This window comes from Gavialis gangeticus, unplaced genomic scaffold, assembly GCF_001723915.1.
Source record: "Gavialis gangeticus isolate Ggan-Ray unplaced genomic scaffold, GavGan_comp1, whole genome shotgun sequence".
In the NCBI taxonomy this organism is placed as follows: Eukaryota; Metazoa; Chordata; order Crocodylia; family Gavialidae; genus Gavialis; species Gavialis gangeticus.
This window is the reverse complement of record NW_017729028.1, coordinates 6,827,811-6,839,444: the sequence shown is the minus strand read 5'-3', so window position 1 is coordinate 6,839,444 and position 11,634 is coordinate 6,827,811. Positions and strand designations below refer to the sequence as shown.

Sequence of the window (11,634 nt, the reverse complement as noted above, 5' to 3'; positions counted from 1 at the left end):
AACTGAGGCATTTGACATATACAAAGCAATGTATAGCTTTGCATAGCATGCTGCCACAAATATCATCCATGAACTACATGAATCCTAATAATCATTTGTATAAATAGGTCACTTATTGTGCAACTCGAGATACATTTGAGTTTTTGTTTTTTTAAAGAAAATACAACTATTAAAATTAAGTTGGGGGCAACCAATCCAGTGTGCAGAGATACTGTACTGCTATAAATACAGAGCTGCAGGGTTATCATCGGTTATATACTGTTCTGTATTTGGTTTGCAGTTATCCCAATTTGTATAAATACTACAATTTTACTAAGAATATGTAAATCCTGTTGCACTGACTGGCTCTCATACTTTGCATATTCAAGGTAATTGTGAGCAGTAAACATCCTTCTGCTTGTCTGCTGCAGGGAGACGGACAGAAAAGGTAAAATTTGCATGAAAAAACAGAAAGCAAACGAAAAGTGGTCTATCAAATTAAAGAAACGGAAAAGATATTTTTAAAAACCCTAAGTCTCGTTGACTGATTTCTCCTCCTCCTCCTCCTCATCCCTTTTTACCCCTTCCAAAGGCATGAAAGTCTCATGTGTACAGTCTAATGCCCTGTTTCTTCACATTTAGAAACAAAATCTTATATATATCAGGTGTGGGCAACATATGGCCTGTGAGCCAGGTCCACCCTGCCAACTGACTGGATTCAGTTTGCAGGCAGGTGCCCACTAATTGATTGCATCCAGCCCACAGTGCTCCGCACACGGCCAAGCCCCACCCGGGACAGCTGAAACCACACTCCTGCCTGCCCCAGCCCCAACCAGCACACAGCTTTCTGGCGGGGCTGCTCCCAATGAAGCTATGGCTGCCCAGGTAATGGTCAGCTCTCCTCACCTCCAGTAGCTTTTCTTCCACCTCCTGCCCTTGCTGCACCGATATGGGTAGTGACTGCAGTTGTGGGGTTGTGTGCCAGGCACCACATGCCCAGTCAGGCAGGGGGGCAAACTGTAGTTGAGTGGTTCCTTCCTCAGTGCCCAGGGCACCAGCCCCAGCTCTCTGCTGCCTTCCACTCAACTCAGCTACTCAAAGGTGGCTGCTCATCATGGCAGACAGGCAGAGTGGGTGAAAGGTGGCTGAGAGCTGGGACTGGAGTCCTGTGTGCTAAGGCAGGAGACACCTGACTGCAGCTTCCCTCAACCAGGCTGGGGACCTGCTGCTCAGCATGCATCCCCATTGCTTCCCTGCATGACCTGCTGCCTGGAGCAGCACACCAGGGGCAGGAGGAGAAGCTACTGGAGGTGGGGGGCTGAGTAGTACCTGGGCCACTGCAGCTCCACTGGTAGCAGCCCGGTTGGGAAGCTGTGTGCGTTGCCTGGGGCTGGGTTGGGCGAGAGCACAGCACATGCTACCCCGGGCAAGAAAGGGTGGGGCTCAGCACCATGCAGAGTGACATGGGGGCAGCTGTGGGGGACAGACTGCACCTGCACCTTCTGAGTGAGCTCTGCTGCATATGCCTCCTGCCCCCACCCTGACCAGCTCCTAGAGCCTAGTACATAGGCAGCCTCCACCCCCCACACACAATATACAAGAGTAAGGCTTTATTTTGAGCTATGCAATTGCTTCTATATAGACTACTCAAAAAAATTTGTACCAAATCAGGACAAAAATTAGTTTGAAATGCAATTAAAATAGCTTATAGCAGATGTTTGATATTTAGTATATGATTTTTTAATCTGTAATTTGTTAAAATTATATCTTCTGAAAGATTGTGCACACATAGCCCTCAACAGCTCACCAAAACTCATTACATGGCCCTCCAGCTGAAATAATTGCCTACCTCTGCTTTATATTCTGTGGATAGCCCCATTAACTTAAAGTGTAATGTTAGAGAACATTTATGTAGGATTAGCAGTTTGACCCTTCTTTCCAGTTCATTTTTGAAACATAAGGGAAGCAAAAATACACTGCAGAGAATGTGTCCTGCACTGCAGGAAAAGCGTAGAAAAACGTGAGGAAAAGGAAGAGCGAGAAGCATGATAAATGGAAATTAGTGAGAAGACCAACAGCACTGGACACTTGCCTAGTTTTTAATCATCACTTTCAGCAGCTTACAGTAACTTTTTTGTAAGTTTATTTTCTTTCATTGAAAAATTCAGAACAATAGCTTCCAGTCGCTTCCTGTTTGTTCAGTAATAAACAGACACCAAGCTAATGAACTCTTTGGCTATTGGTTTTGAAATGTGTTAAGCACATTATCGTTTGGGTTCTAAATTTATTCAAATCTCAGGTTATAGTTAACACTACAAAACAGGAAACAGTCACAAAACACTTTTATAATATATTTTGGTTCCATTTTTTAAACCCTACCTTTTTTCATGCTAAGGAAATACCTGTAAAGTTAACAATGCAATATACAATTTAATAATAACATTTAATAATAATTTAAAGCAATCCACTTTAAATACAAATGAATTAAAGTTGTACTCTGTCAAAACTCTTTCTGCAGAAGTTTTATCCAAACTCTCTATAATCCTTTGTAATTTTCTGGCCTGAAAACCTTTACACCTTCTGGAGGAACTTTCCCTCTATGTTTTATAGTTAAAACATCTGATCACTATCTGAGGCTCCCTTTACATGTTAAATTTATGCCATGATTAACACATCATAGTATTAGTGGCAATATGCTACATGTGCAGTGCACACTTAATTTAAGGTGCCATAAAATGGCAAACCAGCTATAAAAATGTTCCACATGTAATGCAGAACATTTTTATGGCTGTTTTGTATAGTGTATTGAATAGAATGTGTGGCAGGTCTAGGGCTAGGGCTGACAATCAGCTGATTCAAGTTAATTCAACTCAATGTCAGCTCTGGTACCAAAGCATACTAGGGCCAGTCAAGATCCCAATTCAGCCTTATGGCTAGAGACAACAATCAGCTGACTGTCAGCCCTAGCCCCAGACCCAAGGGCTCCCCCTACAACAGCAAGTAGAAAAGGAATAATCCCTGATTTCTGATCTCAAAGCTGTGCATCCCGCCATGCCATTGTAGGAAGTGCAATTGCTGGGATCATGGATCAGATGCCAGGATGCTTTTAAATGGATGTGTGGAAAGGCATGAAATTATTTAGTATGTAGCTGATACCATAGTCATTCCAGTTACTGAAGTAGTGTACTACTTAACTACTGCATCTCTCCATAAGTATAATTAAATTGACATATTAGCTTTATGATTTTATTGCACCAACAAAAACTTCTTAAAAAACAGAAATAAGAGTACCATACCCCTTTTACTCCTTTCAGGTCTCCCTTCAGCAAACTGTCCAATGGGAAAGTGATTATGTTGTTCATATTTTGAATCTATAAACAAAAATAAGTGACACTTTAGTTAAACATTTGAATAAGCTACACAAAAATGTACATTCTTTGGCTTCACTCAGATATTTAAAGGTCTAATAAGTGGTGGCAACCATCAATCCTCCTGGATCATGGTGCATGCATGACGGCCACCCAGACCTTTGATGCATATGCCTAGGCAGGAATTTTTTGGAGGAGTGGAGGCTGCCCAGACTTTCCATTCTCCCTGTAGGCCACTGAGACAAAATCCAAAAACCAAACCAAACCCAGATACTTGGTGTCTCCATGGCAGTAGTTGTATAAGTGTCTGGGAATCAAACCCAGGTCTCCTGTGTGATAGACAAGGATTCTACCACTGAACCACAGGGGATACTAGCTTAATAAGTAATCTCATCTTTACATTCTCTTCCTAATACTGTTGGCAATTATAATCAGAGATGAGTACAGTATGATTTTGTTACAACTACTTTGAAAAACTTTAAATCTAAACTAAGTATCTGCAGATTTAAAGCTGGCGGGACTAGGGATAGCAGCCAGTTACTCATCCAATAAAAACTGCAGAACTGGACAATTAACTTATGTATTGGCTGATTTTTGCTTAAGTTATAACATTAATGCTACAATTCAGTTTTTTCTACATTTAGTGTATTTCAACCGGTTATTGTTGATCATCTACAGGCAGTCCTTGGATTTACAACACAATTGGTTCCTGAAAACCATGTCTTGGATCGAAATGTTGCAACTCAGAATCAATTTTCTCATAAGAAACAATGTTATAAATAGGGGATTGGTTCCTGAACCAAGGCCTGACACCCTATTTTCACTAAAAATACCCCAGAATTTTGTACTCGATCAATTATAGGTGAGTAATATAGCTACACTAATGTATTTATATTTATATGTAAATAGCAATCATATTGATTTGGACTGACTTATTTAAGGCGACTTTGCTGGACTTTTTGAAGGGCTCTTGGCTGGAGTCTTCTCAGGAGTCTTGGCTGCAGGTTTTCCTGGAGTCTTGTCTGCTTTCTTAAAGAAAGTGTCCAAGGAAGTTTGGACAGATGTTCTCCAGGGAGACAGGTGACACAGCGAACTTGTTCACTGGTGTGGCATCGCATCAGATCAAGTGTTGTAAAGTCAAAACTGACGTCATAAAGTTGAAACATGGTGTCAATTTATAAAGGTTGTAAAGTGCGAAATGTTGTCAGTTGAGGGCTGCCTGGATCTGTTTTCTAGTCTCTTAGGGCAGGGGTTGTCAACCTTTTTTAAGAAGTGGACCCCCAGCAGCTGGATGTGGGCAGGGAGGGGGTGTGTGGCATGCAGCTGGAAGCAGAGCAGTGGGTGGCAGTATTGGCCACTGTGTGAGAGCTTCCCCACAACCCCCCTGCATCCTGTTGGCCAGGTGATGCCTGTGAAGCCCAGAGGGGCACCACTGCCCTTGACCCCCGTCTCCCCACTCGTCCCCCAGCCCTGCTCCTGGTAGGTGGCAGTGCAGGATGGTGGGTGGCAGCACACTGTCCCTGCCCACCCGCACATACCTCTTAGGGCCTTCCCAAGTACCCCCAGGGGTATGTGTACCCCTGGTTGACAATCTCAGTCTTAGGGGTCTGATCTGCAAATACATGCTTTTACATGTTCATACTCTATGTACATCCATGTTCAATAGCAGTGCCATTACTGCACCCATTGCTGCCAGAACAGATGGGGCCCAGAGCCAGCATGTGCTCTGGGGCCCAAGCCAGACCCAGTGGCAGAAGCAGTGATGGGGCAGGTGCCATGGAGCAGAAGAGGAAGGGGGCAGAGGCAGGAGAGGGGAGAGGCAGACAGGACTTCTGCTGCAGCTCCAGCTTCTACTTTGATCCCAGGTAAGTGCCAGAGCTAGAGCTGGAGCAGCAGCAAGAGCAGCTGCCTAGTCCTCCCACTACTTTGTACTCAAATTCAAACCGAGGGGCTTTCCACACTCCCACCCCTATGTTGACTGGGATAAAAAACCTCATCTTGGATTCAAGTAAATATGGTATGGAATGAGGTAAAAGAAAAAAGTGGACTCATAATAAAAAGGAGGAATTATTTTGCATCACTCAAAAGTAAATCCATCAGCTACTTAAATAGTAGTGTTAATAATCTCTTAAGGGAGTCGCATTTGGTTTTCCTTGGCCAGAAAAAGGATGATGCAAACAGGAACTTCAAGAAAGGAAGCTGAAACTGGGTAACTAGGGAGAAGTGATTCATTTCCAGTCTGGAATAGTACTTAAGTGAAATGAGCTCAATGTCCCAATGCTGTTCTTAGCAAACAGCTATGGATGACCACAGCAATCTCTCACCCCAGTTGGCATTGAACAGACCTATTTGTTAAAAGTGAGCAGAGAAGCCAAAGAATATATATATTCTGTATACATTTTCACATTTAAAAACTTTTCTTTGCATAGGAGAGATGAGGCACTTCACCCAACTCCTACAACAGACTACACCAGGGGTTTTCAACCTTTTTGGATGACTGTGCCCCTGGTGGCTGGACCCATAGCAGAGGGAGGGCGCGTGGTATGTGGCTGAACGCGGAACGGTGGCAGCCATGACATGCAAGCTTCTTCTGCCCCCCGCGTCTGGCTAGACAGGCAGTGCCTGTTCAGCAGCGCAGGATAGTGCATGACAGTACTCCATCCCCACCCGCCTATGCATACCCACTATGACCTTCTCACGTACCCCCGGTTGACAACCCCTGGACTACACTGCACTGCTCTCATTGATCATGGCCATTATAGGCTCAACAGCTTCGAATCGGATTCTCTATGGAAATTAATTGTATACTAAACACAAACACTGGTCCCAGAAATGTTGAGACCTGGTTAGTTACACAATGCTGGAAGTGTTTTGGCTATTTCTTACCAGCTCCTAAGTCATGTTCAGCATTGTCTCATCTACACAACAGCAGTCATGTTTAACTGTGATCAACTCCTGCAATGTAATCCAGCCTTCATCTGGCGGATATAAAGCCTAATGCACATAAACCCTACAGACAACTAAAGACTTCCACTGAAAAAGACTAAGCAAAGCTATCAGATTGACAAAAAGCAGGCCTTTACTTTGTAAATTTCTTAATTAGCTAATAACAAGTTAAAAGGTACAAACTAACAAAGCATGCCTTCACAGTTTTGGCCCTATTATTATCTGCATCCTGGTGATTCTGAAACAAATAGAAGGCCCAAGACTCTGAAATATCCTTCCCAAAAGGCTTCAGGAAAAGTACTACAGATTTCATGCTATAAGATTTACCTTCTCACAAATGTTTTCTCCCAAAAATTAGAAAAAAATAAAGTAAAAACGAAACTGCAACCTCTAAAGCAGAAGCCAGCAATAATGTCAAGAGTATTACAAAACATTAACTGGTTTTCAACATAGTTGTCAGGTTTTCAGGAGAGTTCTGACTACTCAGTAATTCATGTGTGATGCATTAGAAATGCTTGCAGAACTCATCTAGTCAAAAAAAAAAGTTAAAAAAGGGGTAATAGAGTCTGCAGATATGACAGACTAAGTAAGTATTTCTCTAAAATGTCAATGACTTGGTCTTTTTGCTCATTACATGTACATTATTTACTATTTACTGAATGTCCTATACACTCCTCTTTTCATACTGGTTGGTAGCCATAAAGTGATAAATTATATCTAATTCAATGAATCAAGCTGGCTCACATCCATGCATCAAGAGCTGGAATGCAAAATAAAATTGTTTTACTGCTTCTAAGATTTTTATCCTTAACTATAAAAAAATTCCCATTTTAGTACATAAAGGAGCATTCTCTTGCTGCTGTTCCCACTCCAGATCACCCTGAACTGTACAGAAAGTATAGACTGCACAACCGATGCCAGTGCCAATGCTGCATTTATATTTGCATCATTTCATTTTTGAAAGCTGATGAGAAGGGAGACACTAATAGTTCCTCAGAGAAGCTAAAAGAGCAAATTGCTCTGATGCCAGAGAAACACTGGCAACTTCTGCATACTTTAAAAAAAATAATTGATCTGGTTTCAGCTTCCAACAGTACTACTTTCATAGCCACACTTTTTTCATCTGACAGCTTCCAATAAGATAAGATGAGTAACTTTATAAACTTGAGAAGACTGGGTGGGGGGGGAAGGGAAGGAGGAGGAGAAAGGTGGCAGGAGGGACAGTGTGGAAATAAACACAGCTGCTAGAATCTGTATTAGACACAAGCAGCAAGCAAACTTTTGCAAAGAAGAAATGAACTGTAAGCTGCTTTATCATATAGCAAAACCTGAAATCCTTTACTTAATAAACTTTTCTCTTTACTTCAAAGAGGCATACTCCAATATTTTGGATCTGAATGGCTACAGTACTTTCCACAGTTGGTATTTTAAAAAAGTAATCATTTGACTTGACTCTCTAAATTATTTCAGAGTACACAAGTACACAGAATATTTTAGACTGAATAGAAATAGATTTTTTTTGCACTGGAATCAATATGCTACAAGTGTATATACATTATGGATCACACCACCATTCCTCTACTTGAGGTAGGAGTCATTCACCAGGCATTAGGGTTCGTTAGCAATTGTTAGTACTACCTTGCCACATATCCTTGTGTCCTTTAAGTAATTCAAGTAATGTTTAATTATTTTTTAGTAGATTCCCTAAATCATGCAAGATTTTTAGTGGTACAAAGCCAGTTAACACTAGCAGAAAAGTGCCCAACAATTCAGGTTTACATCATTTTCAAGGTAAGATACTGGTAAATCTGACCTTGAAATCTTTAATATTAGTTACATAGTTAAATGCAACTATTTACATCGATTTAATAAAAGTATCATTCAGCATCTTATCAAAAAGAAATAAACTAAACCAAAAAGCAAAAGAACAAAACACACTAAAGAAACTACCTTGCTATGTTTCAGAAGATTAAACCTATACAGGTGCGCATGTGCACATGTACACACTCCCTAACTAAAATATTGTAAAATGGGAGAACTGTCTTGCTTTCTGAAGCTATATATTCAAGCTAAAAAGAACTGTTAAGCAGTGGTAGTTCATGCCACTTGCCAATGGTGGATCATTCCCCACAGCAGCGGTTCTCAATTTTTTTTCTACCAGGACCCATTTGTAAACATCAGTGGCCAGTCCTGACCCAGTATCCCTCACTCCTGACCTGCTGTCCCCCACCCCCAGGCCCCAGCCACGTGTGAGGTATGAGGGGGCCCCAAGCAGCCCCTCGCAGGCTGAAGTTGTACAAGCCTGCAAGGGAAAAGCCACAGTTTCCTGCATTTTTCTCCTTTAAAGGAGAATCTGTTTTTAACTTTTGTTTGCAACCCTTTTGATATATTCCTGTGACCCACTTTTGGGTCACAACCTGTGGGATGCAAATCATTGCCCTACAGGACCATATCAACCTAGACTGAAGCACAGACTTCATAGACATTAGGGGTAGAAGGGACCTCACAAGATCATTGGGTCCAGCCCCCCACCCAAGGGGCAGGAAGTCTGCTTGGGTCAAATGATCCCAACAAGATAAGGATCCAGATATGCCTTAAAAGCATCCAGAGTAGGTGCTTGCACCACTTCTGGGGGAGTCTGTTCCAGACTTTGGAAATTCAGATGGTAAAGAAGTTTTTCCTTATGTCCAGTATAAAATGGTCTTCCCCGAGTTCATGACCATTAGACCTTGTCTTGTCTTTGGGTGCCCTAGCGAACAGACGTTCTCCCAGTTCCTGGTCCACACCCCTAATATATTTATAGGCTGCCACCAAGCCCCCTGAGCCTTTGCTTTTCCAGGCTGAAGAGTCCCATGTCTCTCAGCTTTTCCTCATAAGACTTGTTCTCTCGTCCTCTGATCATGCTTTCTTCTGGACTCTCTCAAGCTTCTCCACATCTTTCCTAAAGTGTGGAGCCCAGAACTGGATGCAGTACTCTAAGATGCAATACTCTAACTGTGGCCTCACCAAGGCCAAGTACAGTGAGAGTATGACTTCCTGGGTCTAGCTTGAGATGGATTGATAGATACAAGCCAGGTTTTTGTTTGTTTTGCTAGCTGCGGCATCGCATTGGTGGCTCATGCTCAATCATGACCCCTAAGTCCCTTCGGTCGTAGTGCTAGCAAGTGTTACACTGCCAAACCTATAGGTGTGATGTGGCTTGGTGGGTGTGCATTGGTGGTTGCCCGTCTACCGTTGAGCTTAGTTTAAAGCCCTGTCGAGTAGGTCAGCCATTCTGGCCAAGAAAAGCTTCTTCCCCATTGGAGTGAGGTGGAGGTCACTGCTTCCCAGCAGGTCAGTGCCTCCACCTCTGAAGTACAGGCTATAGTCAAAAAAGCCTAAGCCTCTGCTATGGCACCAGTGCCACAGTCTATTGACTTCGTCAATTTGTCTCTTCCTCTTGTGACAGTAACCCACAACCAGTAACTAGAAAAACTGAGGGAAAATCTACCTGCATCCCCAGTCTTGAGCCCCGTCCCCAGAGCCCTGTAGTCACTCATGACTCAGCTTGGATTGCTCTAAGCTGTGTCATTTGTACCCACATGGATGAGGAGCATACAATAGTGATCGGAGGGCTGGACAAGTTTTTGGATCCTCTCAGTTACATCCTGGATGGGGGCCTCTGGGAGGCAGGAGACCTCATGGGCCAGGGAGTCCGGTCACATCTAAATGATGGGTTTCTGCCATTCCCTTGACACACTTATGCTAAACTTAATGTCATTTCCTCTTTCCTCAGTAGTCACATCATTCATGTATTTCTAAACTACTGTTTCTCCTCCACAACCATTAAGTCACCAAGCCATACATGGCTAGCTCTCTTAAGCTTTCTTCTTGTATCATATTTAGCCCTTGATCTTTATTCTCTTTCCTCTGAATTTCTCCCAGTTTGTCAGTATTTTTCTAAAGAAGTCAACACACTCTTCCAGGTGCTACTGCGTCAGTGATATAAAAAAGTATTATTTTTCTCTATTCTGCATAAAAAGCTCATTACAAAAGGCGTATGTTGTTATCACATCCAACTGTTTGGATCAAGTTTTAACATCAACCTCCTCCCCTACAGCAGTCTCTCATTATTATCAGCATCCAGATTTTTCCAAGTGGTATGGAGATGTCAAGCAGCTTGCCCCTTGCTTATACCTGCCCCCCTGCCAGACCCTTCAAGCTCTCCCCACCTTCCACAGTGTGCAGATTTCATATTACTGTGCTTTTAACTCAGCATTTTTAATGACAATTGACTTTAAAGAGAGAAAAAGAATTCGCACATTCATGCACGCACAGATAAAAAGGAGTTGTAGGAGGATGGACTGTTACAAGCAGTGTTAGTTTCTTTGTTTCTATCTTCATAAAGAAAGGGTAAGAAACCTATACAAAATTGAAGCTCTCTTGGGACAGAAGAGAAAGGAGACAGGCAATTACAGATTATCTTTTTTTCCAGGGAACAGTGAAAGAGTAAGACTAAAATAAAAATGTTTAAGGAGAAGGCCTATCAGATTGACTGGTCTTTCTCCTGGCCCAGTATCCACACTCATACCATATCACTTTGCACTTACTCAGTTCAAGAATCAGAGTAGTTAAAGTTATGTATGTCTGGTGCACAAATTGGTTAGGGAGAACTTTCTGGCTAGGAGAGTGGTCAGGCATTGGAACAGGCAACCTAGAGAAGTTGTGCAATCTCCATGCTTGGAAATTTTCAAAAGTAGGTTAGATAGACACTTGGCTGAGATGGTTTAGTCAGGAATGATCATATCTTGAGCAGGGGGCTGCACTAGATGTTCTTGTGAGGTCCCTTCCAGCCCTGCCTCCCTGTTACCATATAGTCCTAAATACCCCCATAGACCAGGGGTAGGCAATTATTTCAGCTGAAGGGCTGCTTGCTCCAACGGTAGCCCCACCCCTTGACAGGTGTCCCACCCCCTGGTTACCATCTTGCGATCAGAAGTCCCACACCTCCTAACCCCTGACCTTTGCCACTGGAAACTCCTCCCCTTGCCCCCAGAAGTTTTGTGGGTTTTTTGTTGGTTTTTTTTGTTTTGTTTTGTTTTGTTTTTTTGGAGGGAGGGGTTACCATCTTGGAACCAGAAAAAAACCCAAATCATATACTAAAGTCAAACATCTACCATGAAGTATTTTTTTTTTTTTCAAAAATTATTTTTGTCCCAATTTGTGTGGGTTTGCATAGTGTATATAGATGTGATTACAAATAACTCAAAAGTAAAGTCTTACCTTTGTCTATTGTGTGTGTGGGGGGGGGGGGCCTGTTGGGGGGGGGTGGGGGGGGGTGTGGGGGGGGGGGGGGGGGGGG

The 11,634-nt window shown here is 42.7% G+C and overlaps 1 protein-coding gene across 1 annotated transcript in view; it reads right to left on the bottom strand.

Moving 5' to 3' along the window:
- ASAP2 (ArfGAP with SH3 domain, ankyrin repeat and PH domain 2) overlaps positions 1–11,634 on the bottom strand; it is a 210,861-nt gene that overhangs the window by 138,248 nt on the left and 60,979 nt on the right. Inside the window, exon 8 of the mRNA XM_019520660.1 lies at positions 3,276–3,350. Coding sequence (XP_019376205.1) covers positions 3,276–3,350 — 75 coding nt within the window. The remainder of the gene's footprint in view (positions 1–3,275; positions 3,351–11,634) is intronic.